The following is a 23114-nucleotide window of genomic DNA, read 5'->3' as shown; positions in this document are numbered from 1 at the left end:
ACCTCATACAGATTCCAGTATCAGATACCAGTAGCCAAATGGTATTAAATGTCGCAAGGTCAACAGTTGACTCCTTCCAAGTGTATTGTTAGGACACTGATCTTCCTGCTAATATTTCACAGGTTCTTGTGCCGAGGACTGCGGATTGTGTCCGATACCAAGAACCTGGTCTTTCCAAACATCTCCCATTGAATAAAACGGTCCATAGACACCACTGTTAAAGATCCTTATTGCACTTTGTACGTAAGCGCTACAATAGTGCTTGGGGCTGTCTCTCTAGCCACGTAGGAACTTGCATGTTCAGTTTCTTGTTTCCTGTGCGTATAAGTACTTCTGTTTTCCTAGCACTGACTGAAGGGGTACGCTTATTGAGTAACATTGCTGTGTAACAGTCTGGGGTCCAGTGGTACTGTGGACGGAATAAACTAGTGGTGATTTACTCCAGTCCTTACACTTGAAGCCCAGTCACTTTGAACAGATTAAGACATCCCATAATATAAACTTATTTTCTGTATAACACTTCATGACACACTTCTTCCGTCTCTTACCTTACCTGTTATTCACAGCACTATCACCCAATTTAATGCACGCATTTTACCGCCTGCCAAATGATAAAAGGCTGAGTCAGCCTTGCCGGTTTTTGAACTCCTGATCTACAGATGCCCACGTAGCCCAGTGGTGCACATTTAGCCGTGCCCATGTAGCCTCATCTACCTGCTGTGTAGTGTATGCCTCTAGGGCTCTGGCACAGGGTACAAGATCCTCTGCCCTCTGGGGTTGGATAGACCGCGTTTGTTACCATAGGCCTGGATTTGCTTAGGGGGTTGTCAGATGGGTACAGAGCCGGCCTCCTCTACACCTAGTGTAGACTGCTGCCTCTACCGTTGTATGGGCTCAGTGGGTACACACCAGGGCATCTAGTAGTGCATCAGGGTAGTTTCCCTCTAGGACTGGATGGCTTCTGGGGGTTGCCATTGGGGTTCACCGCTAGGTACAGATGTGCCCTCTAAGGGTGCATGACCTTTGGATTGGCACTAGGTTACTGGGCTGTCCAGCTCTAGGACAGCCTGATGTGCCCATCAGAATGCACAGGGGTACAGAGCCCTTCACCCCCACTGCTGAATGGACTCCGAGCGATTGGCAGTGAAATACAAATGCCTTTATTTCCCGCTCTCTAACGCTGGGTGTCTTGGAGTCTTGATACAGTGTCTATGGCCCCCCTGGGCTCAGAGGATTGCCACATACATGTGCTCAGTCGCTGTGCAGGGGTACAGAGGCAAACCCTTCTAGTGCTGGAAAAGCTCAGTCGCTGTGCAGAGCCCATCTCTTGTAGTACTGGAATGGCTCAGTCGCTGTGCAGAGCCCATCTCTTGTAGTACTGGAATGGCTCAGTCGCTGTGCAGAGCCCATCTCTTGTAGTGCTGGAGGGGCTCAGTCGCTGTGCAGGGGTACAGAGGCAATCTCTTGTAGTACTGGAAGAGCTCAGTCGTTTAACAGGGGTACAGAGCCCATATCTTGTAGTGCTGGAGGGGCTCAATCGCTGTGCAGGAGTGTAGAGCCTATCTTTTGTAGTGCTTGAAGGGCTCAGTCGCTGTGCAGGGGTACAGAGGCCTTCTCTTGTAGTGCTGGAGGGGCTGAGTCGCTGTGCAGGGGTACAGAGCCCATCTGCTGTTGTGCCCTAAGGGCTCAGTTGCTGTGCAGTGGTACAGAGCCCATCTCATGTGGGGTTGGATCGGCTCAGACGCTGTACAGGGGTACGGAGCCCATCTCTTGTAGTGCTGGAAAATCTCAGTCACTGTGCTGAGGTACCAAGCCCATCTCTTTTAGTGCTGGAAGGTCTCAGTCGCTGTGCAGAGCCCATCTCTTTTAGTGCTGGAAGGTCTCAGTCGCTGTGCAGAGCCCATCTCTTGTAGTACTTGAAGGGCTCAGTCGCTATGCAAGGGTACAGAGCCCATCTCTTGTAGTGCTGGGGGGGGGGGTCAGTCATTTTACAGGGGTACAGAGGTCATCTCTTATAGTGCTGGAAGGGCTCAGTCGCTGTGCAGGGGTACAGAACCCATCTTTTGTAGTGCCGGAAGGGCCCAGTCGCTGTGCAGAGGTACAGAGCCTATCTCTTGTAGTGCTGTAGGGGCTCAGTCACTGTGCAAGGGTACAGAGCGCATCTCCTGTCGTGCTGGAAGGGATAAGACGCTGTGCAGGGGTACAGAACCCATCTTCTGTGGTGTTGGAGGGGCTCAGTCGCTGTACAGAGCCCATCTCTTTTAAATAGAGTTTTATATAGCACAAACTAGACCCGAATTGGGTATTCGAGCGCTTTACTTGAGCGCCAGTTTTGTTACAGAGGAGACTACGTGATTTGCCCAGAATCACCGGATGTTAAGCGCCGTTGCGAGACTCAAATCCGGTTCCCTAGCTTCGAGGTCGACCGCTCTAGCCATGAGGCTACATCCTCTCCCATCTTTTGTAGTGCTTGAGGGGCACAGTCGCTGTGCAGGGGTACAGAGGTGATCTCTCAATCAATCAGAACATTTGTAAAGCGCACTACTTACCCATGAGGGTCTCAAGGCGCTGGGGGGGGGGAGGAGGGGGAGTGCGAGGGTGCTGCTACTGCTCGAATAGCCAGGTCTTGAGGAGTCTTCTGAAGGTTAGCAGATCCTGGGTCTGCCGTAGGAGGAGGTGTTCCAGGACTTGGCGGCGAGGTGGGAGAACAATTTGCAGCCGGAGGTCGCTCTGCGGATGTGGGGACTGGGGCGAGGTCATCGGAGCGGAGCTGGTGGTTGGGGGTGTAGAAGCTGAGTTGTCTGTTAAGGTATTCTGGTCTGGTGTAGAGGAGTGCCTTGTGTGCGTGGGTGAGGAGCTTCAAGGTGATCCTCTTGTTGACGGGGAGCCAGTGCAGGTCTCTCAGGTGGGGTGTGATGTGACTGCGGCGAGGGATGTTAAGGATCAGGCGTGCAGGGGCATTCTGTATACGTTGCAGTTGTTTCAATAGTTTGTCCGAGGCTCCTGCATAGAAGGCGTTTCCGAAGTCCAGCCTGCTGCGGACAAGGGCCTGGTTGACCGTTCTTCTTGTTTCGGTGGGGATCCACCTGTAGATCTTGCGGAGCATGCGGAGGGTGTTGAACCAGGAGGACGAGATGGCATTGACCTGCTTTGTCATGGAGAGAGTGGAGTCGAGGATAAACCCTAGGTTGCGTGCGTGGTCGGTAGGGTTTGGAGCTGTTCCCAATGCGGTTGGCCACCAGGAGTCGTTCCAGGCCGAGCGGGTTGAGATGAGGACTTCCATCTTGTCCGAGTTTAGCTTCAGTCGGTGTTCTTCATCCACTCTGCGACGTCTTTTATTCCTTTGTGGAGGTTGTTTTGGCGGTGAGGGGGTCCTTGGTCAGGGAGAGGATCAACTGGGTTTCGTTGGCATATGAGATGATGTTGAGGTCATGCATTCGGGCGACGTGGGCGAGCGGTGCCATGTAGATGTTGAACGTCGGGCTGAGGGATGAGCACTGGGGTTCGCTGTAGATGATCTTGGTGGCTTCGGAGCGAAAAGGGGGAGGCGGACGCTCTGGGTTCTGCCGGAGAGGAAGGAGGTGGTCCAGTCCAGAGCCTTGTCTCGGATCCCAGCGCCGTGGAGGCGTGTGCGTAGGGTGCGTTGGCAGACTGTGTCGAAGGCGGCTGACAGGTGCAGGAGGATGAGGGCCGCGGTTTCTCCGTTGTCCAGCAGGGCCCTGATGTCATCGGTGGCGGCGATGAGGGCAGTTTTGATGCTGTGGTTGATGCGGAACCCGAACTGGGATGGATCCAGGATGCTGTTTTCCTCGAGGTAGCGGGTCTGTTGTCTGTTGACGGTCTTCTCGATGACCTCTGCCGGGAACGGGAGCAGGGAGATGAGCCGGAAGTTCTTAAGGTCCTTGGGGTCAGCCTTGGATTTTTTGAGTAGGGCGTTTATCTCGGCGTCCTTCCAGCTCTCCGGGAAGGTTTCTGTCTCGAAGGAGATGTTGATGGCTTTCCGGAGATGGGGTGCGATGGTGGTGCTGGCTTTGTTGAAGATGTGGTGTGGGCATGGTTCTGACGGAGATCCGGAGTGGATGGTGTTCATGATTTTGATGGTGTCGTCATCGTTTATGTTGGTCCAGGAGAGCAGGGGGTCGGTGCGGATGGTGGCCGTGGGGATGGAGGTCTCCGTGGTTGTCGGGGAGGTCGTGACGTTGAAGCTGTAGTGGATGTCTGCAATCTTGCGATGGAAGAAGGTGGCAGGGGAGTCGCACAGGTCTTGCGAAGGTGGGATGTCATTGGTGTTGGAGCTGGGGTTGGAGTGTTCCTTCACAATGTTGAAGAGCACTTTGCTGTTGTGTGCGTTGTTGTCTAGGCGGTCTTTGAAGGAGGCGCTTTTTTGCGGATCTGATGAGTTGATGGTGTCTACGGGTGGCGTTCTTGTGGGCTGCGTGGCTGTCCGGTGTCTGTTCGCGGTGCCATTTCTTCTCTAGCTTACAGCAGGTTTGCTTGGAGGCCTGGAGGTCTTCAGTGAACCAGTTGACTTTGTTGCCGGTGTGTCTGTTGGAGGGTTTCTTGATCAGGGTGAGGGTGTTGGCGCAGTCGTTGATCCATTGTCTGAGGTTGCGGGCGGCGGTGGTGTGGTTGGCGGGTGGGCTCCGGGCGAGGGTGGTGGTTAGCTGGTCTTCGGGGACTTTGCTCCAGCAGAGGCGGGGGATCTGTTGGGTGCAGTGGTGCGTGGTGGGTTTCCGGAAGGTGAAGTGGATGCAGCGATGGTCGGTCCAGTGGAGTTCGGTGGTGTGGTTGAAGGAGACGTGGGCGCTTGCAGAGTAGATGGGTCAAGCGTGTGGCTGGCGGCGTGGGTGGGTGTGGTGACGAGTTGTCTGCGTCTGAGATTGTCGATCAGGGCAGTGGAGTTGCAGTCATTGTTGTTCTCGAGGTGGAAGTTCAGGTCCCCGAGAAGGATGTAGTCTGTGGAGGCGAGGGCGTGCGTACTGACTAAGTTGGCGATGGAGTCGCTGAATTGTGGTCGGGGTCCAGGGGGTCTGTAGACGAGGGTTCCTTTGAGGATGGTGTTGAGATCACTGTGGATCTGGAAGTGCAGGTGTTCGGCGGTGCTGAGTGTGTCGTCAGTGTTGGTCGAAACTCTGAGAGTGTTCCTATGGACGATGGCAATTCATCCACCTACTCCGTTGGCGCGGTCCCTGCGGGTGATTTTGTAGCCGTCCGGGATGGCTATGGCAATGTTGGATGCCGAGTTTGGGTTCAGCCAGGTATCCACCAGGAAGGCGACGTCTGTGGAGGTTGAGTCGAGTAGGTCCCAGAGTTCAACGGCGTGTCTGCGGGCGGAGCGGGTGTTGAGAAGGATGCATCTGAGGTGGTTGCGCTCTTTCACGGTGGGTGGCTTGGTGGATCGGATGCTGGTGAAGCTGCAGTTCCGGCAGGAGAATTGTCCTTGGGTGCGCTTCGGGGCGGCCAGGAAGCAGGTGTATGATCGTACGGTGTGGAGTGCCAGGAGGGTGCTGGCGTCGTAGCGGAGATGGGCGGTGGGGTTCGCTGGGGCCATGGGTTCTGGCGCTGGGTGCGGTCCAGGCACGAATGGGCGCAGACAGGCTTGCCTTTGGCGCGGCCGCCATAAGAAGGGGAGGTGGGAGGGAGGAGCAGCTGGGTGGAGGGAGTGGACAAATGGGCGAGCGGGAGGCAGGCCGCAGGGCACACAGCGGTGGGAAAGACGGGGGCAGGAGCGGCGAGGGGCCAGAAGGCAAAAGAGGGCACAGGGTGCAGAATTAAACAATGAAAAACCGAAGGAGGAGAAAGCGAAACAATTAAACAATAAAAACAAGCCATACAGTGCAAGCAGGCCTACGGCCAGCCACTGGCCACCAGGGATGAGGCGCAGGTGGTAGCCTGCGGGTGGAGGAGGGCCTCGAACCTGCTGCAGTGGCAGCAGCAAACGACAACAGGTGGTGCTGTTGCAGCGTGGGGAGCGACCTGCCTGGAGCAGGGTCAAGGGTCGCTCTCCTCACCGCGCAGCGGCCGCCAGAAAAAGGGGAGGTGGGAGGGAGGAGCAGCTGGGAGGAGGGAGTGGACGAATGGGCGAGCAGGGGGGAGGGGCTGCAGGGGACACAGCAGTGGGAAAAACGGGGCAGGTACGGCGAGGGAACAGAAGGCAAAAAGAGGACACAGGGCACAGAATCCAAGGGGAAGGAGGAAAAATGAGCAAATTAAATAATTAAAAACAGAGGCAGTACAGTACAAGCAGGAAGGGCGGGCCGCAGGGGGCACAGAGGCAGGAAAGACTGGGGCAGGAGCGGCGAGGGGCCAGAAGGCAAAAGAGGGCACAGAATTATAGTGCTTGAAGGGCTCAGTCGTAGTGCGGGGGTACAGAACCCATCTTCTGTAGTGCTTGAAGGGCTTAGTCGCTGTGCAGAGGTACAGAGCCCATCTGCTGTGGGGTTGGATGGGCTCAGATGCTGTGCAGGGGTACCGAACCCATCTCTTTTAGTGCTGGATGGGCTCGGTCGCTGTGCAAGGGTACAGAGGCCATCTCTTGTAGTGCTGGAGGGGCTGAGTCGCTGTGCAGGGGTGTAAAGCCTATCTTTTGTAGTGCTTGAAGGACTCAGTCACTGTGCAGGGGTACAGAGCCCATCTGTTGTTGTGCCCTAAGGTCTCAGTTGCTGTGCAGGGGTACAGAGCCCATCTCATGTGGGGTTGGATCGGCTCAGACTCAGTGCAGGGGTACATAGCCCATCTATTGTAGTGCTGGAAGGGCTCAGTCGCTGTGCATGGGTACAGAGCCCATCTCTTGTAGTGCTGGAGCGGCTCAGTCGATGTGCTGGGGTACAGAGCCCATCTCCTGTAGTGCTGGATAGGCTCAGTCACTGTGCAGGGATATCAAACCCATCTCCTCTAGTGCTGGGGGGAAAGAGGGGGCTCGGTCATTTTACAGGGGCACAGAGGTCATCTCTTGTAGTGCTAGAAGGGCTCAGTCGCTGTGCAGGGGTACAGAGCCCATCTATTGTAGTGCTGGCGTGACTCAGTCGATGTGCTAGGGTACAAAGCCCATCTCTTGTAGTGCTGGATAGGCTCAGTCACTGTACAGGGATACTAAACCTATCTCCTCTAGTGCTGGGGGGGGCTCAGTCATTTTACAGGGGCACAGTAGTCATCTCTTGTAGTGCTAGAAGGGCTCAGTCGCTGTGCAGGGGTACACAGCCCATCTATTGTAGTGCTGGAAGGGCTCAGTTGCTGTGCAGAGGTACAGAGCCTATCTCTTGTAGTGCTGGAGGGGCTCAGTCACTGTGCAGGGGTGCAAAGCCCATCTCTTGTAGTGCTGGAAAGGCTCAGTTGCTTTGCAGAGGTACAGAGCCCATCTCTTGTAGTGCTGGAGTGGCTCAGTCGCTGTGCGGAGGTGTAGAGCCCATCTCTTGTAGTGCTGGAAGAGCTCAGTCTTTTTACAGGGGTACCGAGCCCATCTCTTGTAGTGATGGAAGGGCTCAGTCGCTGTGCAGGGCTACAGAGCCCATCTCTTGTGCTGAAGGGGGTCAGTCGCTGTGCAGAGGTACAGAACCCATCTCTTGTAGTGCTGGAAGGGCTTAGTCACCGTGCAGGGGTACAGAGGCCATCTCTTGTAGTGCTGAATGATCTCAGTCTTTTTACAGGGGTACCGAGCCCATCCCTTGTAGTGCTGGAAGGGCTCAGTTGCTGTGCTGGGGTACAAAGCCCATCTCTTGTAGTGCTGGAAGGGCTCAGTTGCTGTGCAGAGGTACAGAGCCCATTTCCTGTGGGGTTGGATGGGCTCAGTCGCTGTGCAGGGGTACCAAACCCATCTCTTCTAGTGCTGGGGGGGGGGGGGCTCAGTCATTTTACAGGGGTACAGAGGTCATCTCTTGTAGTGCTGAAAGGGCTCAGTTGCTGTGCAGGGGTACAGAGCCCATCTCTTCTAGTGCTGGAGGGGCTCTGTCACTGGGCTGGGGTGTAGAGCCCATCTCATGTGGGGTTGGCTCGGCTCAAATGCTGTGCAGGGGTACATAGCCCATCTATTGTAGTGCTGGAAGGGCTCAGTCGCAGTGCAGGGGTGCAGAGCCCATCTCTTGTAGTGCCGGAAGGGCTCAGTCGCTGTGCAGGAGTGCAGAGTCCATCTCTTGGGGTGCTGGAAGGGCTCAGTCGCTGTGCAGAGGTACAGAGCCCATCTCTTGTAGTGCCGGAAGGGCTCAGTAGCTGTGCAGGGGTGCCGAGCTCATCTCTTGTAGTGCCGACAGGCTCAGTAGCTGTGCAGGAGTGCAGAGCCCATCTCTTGGGGTGCTGGAAGGGCTCAGTCCCTGTGCAGAAGTACAGAGCCCATCTCTTGTAGTGCCGGAAGGGCTCAGTAGCTGTGCAGGGGTACAGAGCCCATCTCTTGTAGTGCCGAAGGGCTCAGTAGCTGTGCAGGAGTGCAGAGCCCATCTCTTGGGGTGCTGGAAGGGCTCAGTCGCTGTGCAGAGGTACAGAGCCCATCTATTGTAGTGCTGGAAGGGCTCAGTCGCAGTGCAGGGGTGCAGAGCCCATCTCTTGTAGTGCCGGAAGGGCTCAGTAGCTGTGCAGGAGTGCAGAGCCCATCTCTTGGGGTGCTGGAAGGGCTCAGTCGCTGTGCAGAGGTACAGAGCCCATCTCTTGTAGTGCCGGAAGGGCTCAGTAGCTGTGCAGGGGTACAGAGCCCATCTCTTGTAGTGCCGAAGGGCTCAGTAGCTGTGCAGGAGTGCAGAGCCCATCTCTTGGGGTGCTGGAAGGGCTCAGTCGCTGTGCAGAGGTACAGAGCCCATCTCTTGTAGTGCCGGAAGGGCTCAGTAGCTGTGCAGGGGTGCCGAGCCCATCTCTTGGGGTGCTGGAAGGGCTCAGTCCCTGTGCAGAAGTACAGAGCGCATCTCTTGTAGTGCTGGAGGTGCTCAGTGGCTGTGCAGGGGTGCATAGCCTATCCCCTGTAGGGTTGGATGGGCTGAGACATTCACTGGATACTTAGCATGTCGCCTCACCTGTCGAGTACCACTGGCGCAGAGAGCCATCTACGGTGCCATCTGACCAGGGCTCCAGGGATGCTAACTTTTCTTCCAACTCTTGTCTCTCTCACAGACCCACCCGGGCACCAACGTGACGGTCGTGGACCTGTTCGACCGCAGCGAGAGTCTGCAGCCGCTCTGGAAGCAGGTGCTGGGCTTCGAGCAGGTTATCTACCCTATCATGCAGAATGCGGCTAACGGCGTGCACCTGCTCTGCTACTCCCAGGGTGAGTACTGCTAGTGCTGTAATTGCTGCGCTCGGTGGGAGTACTGGTAGTGCTGCTGCTCTCTGTGTGAGTACTGCTAGTGCTGTGACTGCTGCGCTCGGTGGGAGCACTGTCAACGCTGTGACTGCTGCTCTCGGTGTGAGTACTGCTGGTGCTGTGACTGCTGCTCTCGGTGTGAGTACTGCTAGTGCCGTGATTGCTGCTCTCGGTGTGAGTACTGCTAGTGCTGTGACTGCTGCGCTCGGTGGGAGCACTGTCAACGCTGTGACTGCTGCTCTTGGTGTGAGTACTGCTAGTGCCGTGACAACTGCTCTCGGTGTGAGTACTGCTAGTGCCATGACGGCTGCTCTTGGTGTGAGTACTGCTGGTGCTGTGACTGCTGCCCTCGGTGTGAGTACTGCTAGTGCTGTGACTGCTGCTCTCGGTGTGAGTACTGCTAGTGCTGTGACTGCTGCGCTCGGTGGGAGCACTGTCAACGCTGTGACTGCTGCTCTCGGTGTAAGTACTGCTAGTGCTGTGACTGCTGCTCTCGGTGTAAGTACTGCTAGTGCTGTGACTGCTGCTCTCGGTGTGAGTACTGCTAGTGCTGTGACTGCTGCTTTCGTTGTGAGTACTGCTAGTGCTGTGACTGCTGCGCTCGGTGGGAGCACTGTCAACGCTGTGACTGCTGCTCTCGGTGTGAGTACTGCTAGTGCTGTGACTGCTGCGCTCGGTGGGAGCACTGTCAACGCTGTGACTGCTGCTCTTGGTGTGAGTACTGCTAGTGCTGTGACTGCTGCTCTCGGTGTCAGTACTGCTAGTGCTGTGACTGCTGCGCTCGGTGGGAGCACTGTCAACGCTGTGATTGCTGCTCTCGGTGTGAGTACTGCTAGTGCCATGACTGCTGCTCTCGGTGTGAGTAATGCCTAGTGCCATGACTGCTGGGCTCGGTGTGAGTACTGCTAGTGCCATGACGGCTGCTCTCGGTGTGAGTACTGGCTAGTGCCGTGATGGCTGCGCTTGGTGTGAGTACTGCTAGTGCTGTGACTGCTGTGCTCGGTGGGAGTACTGTTCATGCTGTGACTGCTGCGCTCGGTGTGCGTACTGTGTACGCTGTGACTGCTGCTCTTGGTGTGAGTACTGCTAGTGTTGTGACTGCTGCGCTCGGTGTGAGTAATGTCAACTCTGTGACTGCTGCGCTCGGTGTGAGTACTGTTTACGCTGTGACTGCTGCTCTCGGTGTGAGTACTGTTTACACTGTGACTGCTGCTCTCGCTGTGAGTACTGCTAGTGCTGTGACTGCTGCGCTCGGTGGGAGCACTGTCAACGCTGTGACTGCTGCTCTTGGTGTGAGTACTGCTAGTGCCATGGCTGCTGCTCTCGCTGTGAGTACTGCTAGTGCTGTGACTGCTGCGCTCGGTGGGAGCACTGTCAACGCTTTGACTGCTGCTTTCGGTGTGAGTACTGCTAGTGCCATGACTGCTGCTCTCGGTGTGAGTACTACTAGTGCTGTGACAGCTGCGCTCGGTGGGAGCACTGTCAACGCTGTGACTGCTGCTTTCGGTGCGAGTACTGCTAGTGCCATGACTGCTGCTCTCGGTGTGAGTACTGCTAGTGCTGTGACTGCTGCGCTCGGTGGGATCACTGTCAACGCTTTGACTGCTGCTTTCGGTGTGAGTACTGCTAGTGCCATGACTGCTGCTCTTGGTGTGAGTACTGCTAGTGCTGTAACTGCTGCGCTCGGTGGGAGCACTGTCAATGCTGTGATTGCTGCTCTCGGTGTGAGTACTGCTAGTGCCATGACTGCTGCTCTTGGTGTGAGTACTGCTAGTGCTGTGACTGCTGCGCTCGGTGGGAGTACTGTCAACGCTGTGACTGCTGCTCTCGGTGTGAGTACTGCTAGTGCTGTCATTGCTGCTCTCGGTGAGTACTGCTAGTGCTGCGACTGCTGTGCTCGGTGGGAATACTGTCAACGCTTTGACTGCTGCTCTTGGTGTGAGTACTGCTAGTGCAGTGACGTCTGCGCTCGGTGGAAGTACTGTCCACTGTGCCGTGACGGCTGCTCCCGGTGTGAGTACTGGCTAGTGCCGTGATGGCTGCTCTCGGTGTGAGTACTGCTAGTGCTGTGACTGCTGCGCTTGGTGGGAGTACTGTTCACGCTGTAACTGCTGCACTCGGTGTGCGTACTGTGTACGCTGTGACTGCTGCGCACGGTGGGAGTACTGTCAACGCTTTGACTGCTGCTCTCAGTGTGCGTACTGTGTACGCTGTGACTGCTGCTCTTGGTGTGAATGCTGCAAGTGCTGCGACTGCTGCGCTCGGTGGGAGTACTGTCATCGCTGTGACTGCTGCTCTCGGTGTGAGTACTGCTAGTGCTGTGATTGCTGCGCTCGGTGGGAGTACTGTCAACGCTGTGATGGCTGCTCTCGGTGTGAGTACTGTTTAAGCTGTGACTGCTGCTCTTGGTGTGAGTACTGTTAGTGCTGTGACTGCTGTGCTTGGTGTGAGTACTGCTAGTGTCTTGACAGCTGCTCTTGGTATGAGTACTGCTAGTGCCATGACGGCTGCTCTTGGTGTGAGTACTGCTAGTGCCATGACGGCTGCTCTCGGTGTGAGTACTGCTAGTGCCATGACGGCTGCGCTTGGTGTGAGTACTGCTAGTGCCGTGACGACTGCTCTCGGTGTGAGTACTGCTAGTGCCATGACGGCTGCTCTTGGTGTGAGTACTGCTTGTGCGGTGACAGCTGCTCTTGGTGTGAGTACTGCTAGTGCCGTGACGGCTGCTCTCGGTGTAAGTACTGCTAGTGCCGTGACGGCTGCTCTCAGTGTGAGTACTGCTAGTGCTTTGTCGGCTGCTCTTGGTGTGAGCACTGCTAGTGTCTTGACGGCTGCTCTCTGTGTGAGTACTGCTAGTGCCGTGACGGTTGCTCTCGGTGTGAGTACTGCTAGTGCCGTGATGGCTGCTCTCGGTGTGAGTACTGCTAGTGCCGTGACGGCTGTTCTCGGTGTGAGTACTGCTAGTGTCTTGACGGCTGCTCTTGGTGTGAGAACTGCTAGTGCCATGACGGCTGCTTTTGGTGTGATTACTGCAAGTGCCATGACGGCTGCTTTTGGTGTGATTACTGCTAGTGCCATGACGGCTGCTCTCGGTGTGAGTACTGCTAGTGCCATGACGGCTGCTCTCTGTGTGAGTACTGCTAGTTCCGTGATGGCTGCGCTTGGTGTGAGTACTGTTAGTGCAGTGATGGCTGCGCTTGGTGTGAGTACTGCTAGTGCCGTGGCGGCTGCTCTCAGTGTGAGTACTGCTAGTGCCATGACGGCTGCTCTTGGTGTGAGTACTGCTTGTGCGATGACAGCTGCTCTTGGTGTGAGTACTGCTGGTGCCGTGACGGCTGCTCTCGGTGTAAGTACTGCTAGTGCCGTGACGGCTGCTCTCGATGTGAGTACTGCTAGTGCCTTGTCGGCTGCTCTCGGTGTGAGTACTGCTAGTGTCTTGACGGCTGCTCTCTGTGTGAGTACTGCTAGTGCCGTGACGGCTGCTCTCGGTGTGAGTACTGCTAGTGCCGTGATGGCTGCTCTCGGTGTGAGTACTGCTAGTGCCGTGACGGCTGTTCTCGGTGTGAGTACTGCTAGTGTCTTGACGGCTGCTCTTGGTGTGAGTACTGCTAGTGCCATGACGGCTGCTCTTGGTGTGATTACTGCTAGTGCCATGACGGCTGCTCTCGGTGTGAGTACTGCTAGTGCCATGACGGCTGCTCTCTGTGTGAGTACTGCTAGTTCTGTGATGGCTGCGCTTGGTGTGAGTACTGTTAGTGCAGTGATGGCTGCGCTTGGTGTGAGTACTGCTAGTGCCGTGGCGGCTGCTCGCAGTGTGAGTACTGCTAGTGCCTTGACGGCTGCTCTCGGTGCGAGTACTGCTAGTGCTGTGGCGGCTGCTCTCGGTGTGAGTACTGCTGGTGCCGTGACGGCTGCTCTCTTTGGTGTGAGTACTGCTAGTGCGGTGACGGCTGCTCTCGGTGTGAGTACTGCTAATGCTGTGACTGCTGCGCTCGGTGTGAGTACTGTCAACGATGTGACTGCTGCTCTCGGTGTGAGTACCGTTTACGCTGTGCCTATTGCTCTCGGTGTGAGTACTGGCTGCGCTGTGCCTGCTGCTCCTAAGGTGTGAGTACTGCTAGTGCAGTGCCTGCTGCTGATCGTGGTTTGAGTACTGGCTGCATTGTGCCTGCTGCTCTCAGTGTGAGTACTGTTTGCACTGTGCCTGTTGTCCTTGGGTAAGTACTGCACCTTCTGCTCTATGTTGAGTACTGTCAGCACTGTGTCTGCTGCTCTTGGGTTTGTACTGCCAACACTGTGCTTGCTACTATCAGTTTGAGTACTGCTTCTCTATGTGTGAGAACTGTCTGTACCATACCTGCTGCTCTCGGGTGAGTGCTGTCAGCTCCTCTCCTGTTGCTGTCAGGTGAATACTGCTGGCGCTGTGACTTCTTCACTTGTGAGTAGTGCCAGCACTGCGCCTGCTGCTCTCAGTTGAGTACTGACAGCACTGTGGTACTTTTGGGTATGTTCTATCAACACTGTGCCTGATAATATCAGGGTGAGTACCAGCTAGTGCACTGATTGCTTCTCTGTGTGAGTACTGTCTGCACCGTGCCTGCTGCCCTCGGGTGACTATTGTCAGCACCTCTCCTGCTGCTGTCAGGTGAGTCAGTCAGCACCGTGCCTGCTGCTCTCGGGTGAATACTATCCACACTGCACGTGAGTAGTGCCAGCACTTCCTCTTGCTGCTTTCAGGGCAGGTAATGCAACCTTCATGCCTGCTACTTTCTCTGCGTCTGCTGTTCTCGGGTAAGTACTGCTGGCACTGCACCTCCTCTTGCTAGGTGAGCACGGCAAACTGCACACCTCTTATTCTCAATGTGAGTATCGGCACGGCACCTGTTTCGGGGTGAGTACTGCTAGTGCTTTACTTACTCTGTCGGTAAGTCCTGACAGCTGCTAGTCTCAGGGTCAGTACTGCCAACTTTGAGCATGCTTCCCTCATTGTAAGTACTGCCAGTGCTGCAGTTGCTCTGTACTTTCAGCGTGAATAGTGCCAGCTTCACACTTGCTATCTCTAGGGTATCCGCTGCTCTCGTGTGGGTGGGTACTGCTAGGGGCGCAACTATTGCTCAATGTAAGTACTGCCTGCTTCATTTCTGCTACTCAGCATGTGCACTGCACATCTAGGCCTGCTACTCTTAGCATAAGTACTAGGCTGCACTTGCTTACTTCTTTTGGGGTGAATACAGGTAGCTTTGCGCCTGCTACTCTCAAAGGGGGAAGGGTGCACCTACACTACGACTCTTAGTGTCCCCGCCCTGGTAACTAAACGTTTGACACTCTTTGGCAGGTAGGCGCCTGCTGCTTTCAGAGGTGTACTGTCAGCTCTGTGCTTAATACTCCTTGGTGAGTACTGCTAGCTCCACGTCTACTACTCTCAGGGCGAATACTGATAGTGCTGTGCTTCCTACTCTTTGGGTGTGTACTGCTAGCTCCCCTCTGCTACACTGGCAGAGAAGGGCACCAGCACTGTGCCTTTTACACGCATGGTGAGTACTGTTAGCTCTGCGCATGCTATTCTGTCGGTGAGGGCTGCCAGTGCCGTGCATCTTACTTCTGATGGGGAGTACTGATATCCTGTGCCTGTTACTCTAATGGTGAGTACTGCTTGTCCCATGCCATTACTCTTATGGTGAGTACAGCTAGCCCTGTGCCTGTTACTCTAATCATTACGGCTAGCCCCAAGCCAATTACTGTGATGGGGGAGTACTCGTAACCCCGTGTTTGTTACTCCGATGATGCGTACTGGTTGTCTGTGCCTGTTACTCAGATTGTGAGTACTGCTAGCCCCATGCCTGTTACTCTGATGGTGAGTACTGCTAGCCCCGTGCCTGTTACTCTGATGGTGAGTACGGCTAGCCCAGTGCCTGTTACTCTGATGGTGAATACTTCTAGCCCTGTCTCCTTTACTCTGATAGGGAATACTGCTAGCCCGTGGCTCTTACCCTGCCGGTGAGGGTTGCCAGTGCCGTGCCTCGTACTCACATGGTGAGTACTGCTTCCTGTGCAAATTGCATTCCAGCACGAAGGCCGCCTGAGCGGTGCCTTTTACTCTCATGGTGAGTACTGCTAGCTTTGTGGCTGTTACTCAGCAGTGAGGACCTCTTACTCTGATGGTGAGTACTACTAGCCCCATGCCTGTTACTCTGATGTTGAGTACTGCGAGCCATGCGCCTATTACTCTGATGGTGAGTACTGCTAGCCCGTGACTGTTACTTTGATGGGTACTGCTAGCTGTGTGCCTGTTACTCTGATGGTGAGTACAGCTAGCCCAGTGCCTATTACTCTGATGGTGAGTACTGCTAGCCCCATGCCAATTTCACTGGTGGGGAGTACTGCTAGCTGTGTGCCTGTTACTCTGATGGTGAGTACAGCTAGCCCAGTGCCTATTACTCTGATGGTGAGTACTGCTAGCCCCATGCCAATTTCACTGGTGGGGAGTACTGCTAGCTGTGTGCATGTTACTCTGATGGTGAGTACAGCTAGCCCAGTGCCTATTACTCTGATGGTGAGTGCTGCTAGCCCCATGCCAATTTCACTGGTGGGGAGTACTGCTAGCTGCGTGCCTGTTACTCTGATGGTGAGTACAGCTAGCCTAGTGCCTATTACTCTGATGGTGAGTACTGCTAGCCCCGTGCCAATTTCGCAGGTGGGAAGTACTGGTAGCCCCATGCCTGTTACTCTGAAGGTGAGTACTGCTAGCCCAGTGGCTGTTACTCTGATGGTGAGTACTGTTAGCCCAGTGGCTGTTACTCTGATGGTGAGTACTGCTAGCCCCGTGCCAATTTCGCAGGTGGGGAGTATTGGTAGCCCCATGCCTGTTACTCTGATGGTGAGTACTGCTAGCCCGGTGCCTGTTACTCTGACGGTGAGTACTGCTAGGCCCGTGGCTGTTACTCTGATGGTGAGTACTGCTAGCCCCTTGGCTGTTACTCTGATGGTGAGTACTGCTAGCCCCTTGGCTATTACTCTGATGGTGAGTACTGCCAGCCCCGTGGCTGTTACTCTGATGGTGAGTACTGCCAGCCCCGTGGCTGTTACTCTGATGGTGAGTACTGCTAGCCCGTGGCTGTTACTCTGATGGTGAGTACTGCTAGCCCATGGCTGTTACTCTGATGGTGAGTACTGCTAGCCCCGTGGCTGTTACTCTGATGGTGAGTACTGCTAGCCCGTGGCTGTTACTCTGACGGTGAGTACTGCTAGCCCCGTGGCTGTTACTCTGATGGTGAGTACTGCTAGCCCCGAGGCTGTTACTCTGATGGTGAGTACTGCTAGCCCTGTGCCTGTTACTCTGACGGTGAGTACTGCTAGCCCATGGCTGTTACTCTGATGGGGAGTACTGCTAGCCCCGTGGCTGTTACTCTGATGGTGAGTACTGCTAGCCTCTTGGCTATTACTCTGATGGTGAGTACTGCCAGCCCCGTGGCTGTTACTCTGATGGTGAGTACTGCTAGCCCGTGGCTGCTACTCTGATGGTGAGGGCTGATAGCCCGTGGCTGTTACTCTGATGGTGAGTACTGCTAGCACCATGGCTGTTTCTCTGACGGTGAGTACTGCTAGCCCATGGCTGTTACTCTGATGGTGAGTACTGCCAGCCCCGTGGCTGTTACTCTGATGGTGAGTACTGCTAGCCCGTGGCTGTTACTCTGATGGTGAGGGCTGCCAGTGCCATGCCCTTTACTCTCATGGTGACTCATACCAGTGCCACCTTGCTGTGTGCTGTTGTCGTTCGATTATGTTAGGTACTCCCCACCCTCTGGGTGACGCCGCACCCCCAGGAATCTTCCAGGCGTCGCTGGGACGTTTTTTCCTGAGTGGAGATCGGGGTGATCCCTTGAACCTCACCAAGGGCCTTTGGGACATGTCATGGGATGCAAGTGATCCAGCTCTGTATACACGGTTATACAGCTGTTCAGTTGTATCCCTTGAGTGGCCACCCCTCCACCTCCTCCCAGGATCATATGATCTCCCATGAAGTAAAAAAAACAAAAAACTTTGAGCATCTTTAGCGAAGACAAACCAAAGGGGCCATGAGCGGCAGCTTGCAGCGGACTTTCTAAAAGTGCACCGCAGGGTGGAAGTATCCGATCCGACTGCAGTACCTACCACACCGGACTCCCAAGACTCCCCTCCTAGACTTCAGTTTGCTGCGTGCGCAGCTACATCTCTACCCCGGAAGTGACGTCCGGTTCAGGGAGTGCTGCTGGGGTGGTGCCAAGGATTACATTTAGGGTTCTTTCTACCCCAGTGTGGCACAGAGTCCGCCCTTCATTCCACCCCTGGAAACCGCAATAACCAATAGAGCATGACAAGACGGAAGCATGGTGGGAGATGCAAGATGAACCAGAAGTGGAGCTCAGACCCCAAACGCATGCGCCTCAGGAATTCTGCTGGACTTGCAGACCTGCTAGCTAGGCACTGGATGGTAGGCCTATTCCCTTCCCTTCCTTGCCCCCAGCTGGACTTTACCTCTGCTCTGTTCGTCAATGTATGGCGGTTATATAGGGCTCGCCAAGAAATATTACTTAAATAGAGTGTCCCTATAATAGTGCTCTCTTTTTCCCTCTTTGTTTCTGTCTTCTTTTTTCCATGCTCCTCCTGTCTCCACTTCCTTCTGTGTCAAGCATTCTCCATGCGTGTGTGAAGGTGGGTGGATTCATTTAGCACCAACCTAGCTATAAAGTGGTGGAGGGCTCTTTTGTCTTCTCCTCTCATTTTCTCTTTTTCTCTTCCTTTCTTTGTCTCTTATTGCTGTTCTATTTGTTTCTTGTTCTTTCATTCTTTACTTTTCTTTTTACCTCACTATATTTCTGTGTCAATTTACATTTCTCTCTTTCTTAATTCTTCTGTCTTCCTCTGACTCTGTCTGGTTCAATAAGTTTCCCTGGCTGTCCCTAAGCTCACAGAGGGAGTTCCCTCAGGTGGCGCATGTCCATACCTGCAAGGTAAGGATGACCTCCGTGCGTCCTAGTTGAATGTTTATGTGGTGACTGATCGCAGTGCACAGACAACCTAGTACACCTGTTGCACAGACCGGCGCACCTCCAGGTGCCAAGTTACTGTAAATAAAATCTGGCTGTCAGCGACACGTCCGCTGCGGCTGCTCCACATTCCTGCGGTATAGACGGTGATGACAATACCTGGGCGGTGATCACGAGACATTCTTCTGCGTGTTTCAGAAAGCAGGTGAATTAAGGCCTCTCTGCTGAGATATCCTCAAGGAATTTACACCTGTGACTTCAAGGAGGGACTTACTCTTCGTCCTCTTGAGGTCTATAAATTGCATATTACAGTTGGGTAATAATAGTTGCAAATAACACTTTGGCAAAAGCATTTTATAGTTGGCATATTAGGCACGTTCCAAAAGGGCCAAAAGGGTAAGCCCAGGAAGTAGGAGTAGAATTATTGAAGAGACTGTTCCATAACACACAGAAGCATCACTAAGATGCTGTGACCCCCAGGAGTAGCTTTCAACCATACACGACAGACACTGTGTAGGCAACTCCTACTCCTCTCCCGCCAGCACTCGACGGCTTCAACGAACGCGACATAGTGACGCATCCCACTCCAGACTCGGCTCAGTAATTCATGGCCTATCTAGGGCACAAAGAGGAGAGCCCAGCAGGGCACCCACCAGATATGTGAGGTGGCAATCCGTGGCCAACTTGATTATCAGAACAGACTGCAGGAGTTCCACAAACCCCGTGGCAGCAGCGGGGACCACCCTGGAGAACAAACCCCTCAAGACCTGCTGAAGCCTACATCTGAGAGGGGTAAGTCCTCATACCAAGGATGGTCCGTGGATGCCGCTTTACTCAAGGTAACCTTACGAAGCCCGCCAACCAGACATCGACTCCTCCATAGATGTGCCTGATGCCTCCGCTCCCTTCAGAACTCGACCTGTGCCTACCATCAACCTTTGTATGGAAACTCTGGGCAACCTACTGGCATGTTGATAACCACCAGCTCTACCTTCCGGGACTTTGCTCGCCTAAAATGCGGCTAAACTCCTCGGAATCAGCCTTACTAACTGGTTCATTTTGAGTCTTGAGGTCATTGTGAAATCGACATAGATGCTATTTGCTCCTGATTTCTTATTCGTGTTGGGCGCAAATTGTGCTTGCACTCCAGGTTTTCTCCCACATAAATAACCTAAAGAATATGCACAGCAGATACAGCGCGGATTCCAAAGAGGAAATCTCTACATCGGCCAGCAAACCCTAACAATAATGTTATTGGTAAGTAAATACAGAGTAATTGACTGTCTCTGTATGGCAACCAAAAAACGAAATCCTGCACCTCAGTTTTGTTAATCCATCAACTTTCCCTTTATTTTTGCCAGAGAATCTTAGTATCCTCCTATTCCTGGTGGATAAAGCAACCGACATGGGTGTGATCTTCAATGTGGTCTTTCATTTACTCCATTCCACCACCTAAGTCTGCTGAAAGGGGTTCCATTGATACTGACCTGCTTCCATTCCCCCTCATCCTAGTTGTGGTTGCGTCACGCCTGGATTATTGTCATAGTCTTCGCACTGGTATACCCAACGCATTTTTCTCAAAACTCCAGATCATTCAAAACTGTGTAACTCACCTGTTTGCCTCACACTAGCCCCTGCATCCCTTCATGGAATCCAGGAAAGGAAAGAGCCCAAGGTACTCCTGGGCTCCTCATTGAACTGCTTTGCAAAACTGCCCCTTACTAACAAACCAGACACCTCCGGTCCGACAACCAACGCACACCGTCGACCCAACTGTCCAGTTACAGCAGGTATGGTGGAACATCTTTCCACATCTATCACTCCTCCATGGGGAACTTCCTGCCTTTTAAATGGATACTGGAAGATTCATAATCTAATTCCAAAGATCCTTAAAGATTTACTTCTTTGTCCAGGCATTTGAATATTCGAGAGCCATCCTCTGATGCGTCCTGTGTGAAGTGTGGCTCAATGGTTAGAGCGGCAGACCCTGATGCAGAGGTCTGGCCCGGACCAGAGTTCAATACCCGCCTCGGCGGGTCTCGGGCTCAATTTCCTCGGACCTGATAATTCTCGCCTCGGTGCCTATTCTAATCATGGGTCCCACTCTGCAACTCTGGGCAATAGCTTGCTTAATCTCCACAACGGCCCCAACAGCGCTGGGATGCTTGGCTTCACCTTGGGGGTGCCCAGGAGTGGACATTTCACAGGGAAAAGCCAGGAAGGGTTCCACAGCGGTATACGGACAGTGCCGAGACACTTCCGTTAGAGGTAGCTGTGCGCTCTACAAATGCTGGCATTTACATTTACTTCTGGGCGCTCCAAACTCTTACTCCATAAGGCTTTTGTCACCCACTTCGGGTTCATAGATGACGAAGCATTTGTCCATCGCTGCTGGATGATTGGTTCTTGTCATCAGTTCTACTAAATATACTGTAATGGTCTCTCCATTAAGCGCTGCTAAATCCTGGCTTTTCCTTTTCTAATCTCTGCGTAGATTCAAACAACATCTATCCGCCCATGGCTCCTGCACACTGTCCGTCATATAGTAGAGGCTGAACAGCTTACCAAGTCCTCACTTAGCAGTCCTAGACTTTATCTAGATCACGCTAGTTTTCCTCTGTCTTTTATGACCCCCATATGCGGCTTGTATTAACTTTACTCTTGCCGTCAACGTTCCCAAGTCTGTCAAGTTGTGCTAACTAAACTCACCCACCTCAAAAGGAACTACTGGCAGCAGGCTGCCTGATGACGATGAAGTACATTTCTAGGGCACATCTGTTACCAAATGAGCGTGTCCTGGCGCCAGGCAACAGGAAACTCACTAACCAGGTCTTCAGATTTCAGCAAAACCTCCAGTGGTTGGTTTGGCCTCTAAGCAACCAAGGGAGGTTTTCCTACTGCTTTGGGCAGAGCGATCTTCCACCCCTACCTTGAGATTCATTCAATGTATTTTGAGGAGCAGGGCTTCCTCTAATCATAAGGATCTGCCCAGTTTCTCTTAGCAATTCTCGGTTTTCGTTTATAAAAGTTCCCTGTGAGCCCAACACACCGTTTTGAAAAGCTCTCTCTTACTTATGGGTAACCAGTGTATCTCTTTTAATCACAGGGTGACTGAGTCAACTCTCTGTTTTCCAGTTAATTTCACTAGCAAATGTTGTACTCTTTGAAATTTCATCCTAGTTTTTACAGGACATCCTATGTACAATACATTTCCATAGTCCAGCGGGATCACTGACATAATACAAAAATATAGGCATTTAAAATATCGACTCCAAAATATCGACTACCAAAATATCGAAGTCCTATCTACAAACAGGTAAGTACAAAAATATCGAATCAAAAATATCGTTTAAAAATATGTACTTTGTAAAAATATTGAATTTATTAAAATTAATGTAAAATTAAAAAAATATTAATAATAAATAACTAAAATATACTTAATACTTACATAACCTTGAAATTATTAAATAATTAATTTAAGTTATAAAAACCCCAATTTTATTTGTTAAAACATATATATATATATATATATATATATATATATATAAATATTATTAATAAATATACAATAATATTACCGTAGCATAGCAAAAGTGTTAAAATTACTATTCCCACTCCAATGAGTGCAACAGTAGGGAAAGCGTTGGATAGCGTAGCGGTAAAAATTACTATTCCGACTCCAGTGAGTGCAACAGTAGGGATAGCGTTGGATAGCATAGGGGTTAAAATTACTATTCCCACTCCAAAGAGTGCAACAGTAGGGAAAGCGTTGAATAGCGTAGGAGTAAAAATTACTATTCCCACTCCAGTGGGTGCAACAGTAGGGAAAGCGTTGGGTAGCTTAGGGGTAAAAATTACTATTCCCACTCCAGTGAGTGCAACAGTAGGGAAAGCGTTGGATAGGGTAGGGGTAAAAATTACTATTCCCACTCCAGTGAGTGCAACAGTAAGGAAAGCGTTGGGTAGCATAGGGGTAAAAATTACTATTCCCACTCCAGAGAGTGCAACAGTAGGGAAAGCAAATACTTCATATAATATTTTAAAAAATATAAATTAATATCTATAAAAAAATTATTAAAAGTATTTACCAATTTAATATAATATAATAATTATTCAATTAAAATTAATTATTACAATTAGTTACCTATTAATTACAAATTAACAATTAATTAATTAACAAATACAAATTAATTAACAATTAATTCAAATTAAATACAATTAAATAAATTGATTTATTTAAATAATTATAAATAAATTACTTCCCACCCTATTCCCCTATAAACCCACAACCCGCTAACGAAAATGAATTAGTAAAATTAACATAATTAGCAATTAATCAATTAAATAAAATTAATTGGCAATTAAAATGTAATTTATTACCCATAAAAAATTATTTACCAATTAATTCTAAATGAATGCCAATAAATGTTACATATTTAATTAATTTTAAATTAATTACTTCCCACCCAATGCCCCTATAAACCCACATCCCGCTACCGAAAATAAATTAGTAACATTTACATATTTAGCAATTAATCAATTAATTAAAATTAATTGCCAATTAAAATGTAATTAATTACCAAATATAAATTAACTATTAATAACAAATGAATACCAATAAATACATTTACATATTTAATTAATTATAATTAAATTACTTCCCACCCAATTCCCCTATAAACCCACAACCCGCTACAGAAAATAAAATAGTAAAATTTACATAATTAGCAATTAATCAATTAAATAAAATTAATTGCCAATTAAAAATTTAAATAATCACCAAATATAAATTAACTATTAATTAA

The 23114-nt window shown here is 51.8% G+C and overlaps 1 protein-coding gene across 1 annotated transcript in view; it reads left to right on the top strand.

The window, feature by feature from the left end:
- PPT2 (palmitoyl-protein thioesterase 2) overlaps nucleotides 1–23114 on the top strand; it is an 86447-nt gene that overhangs the window by 25916 nt on the left and 37417 nt on the right. Inside the window, exon 3 of the mRNA XM_086924591.1 lies at nucleotides 9094–9247. Coding sequence (XP_086780717.1) covers nucleotides 9094–9247 — 154 coding nt within the window. The remainder of the gene's footprint in view (nucleotides 1–9093; nucleotides 9248–23114) is intronic.

This window comes from Lissotriton vulgaris, chromosome 5 (genome assembly GCF_964263255.1).
Source record: "Lissotriton vulgaris chromosome 5, aLisVul1.2, whole genome shotgun sequence".
NCBI classification, from domain to species: domain Eukaryota; kingdom Metazoa; phylum Chordata; class Amphibia; order Caudata; family Salamandridae; genus Lissotriton; species Lissotriton vulgaris.
Note: the sequence above shows the minus strand (reverse complement) of the source record. Positions and strands in the feature narration are given on the sequence as shown.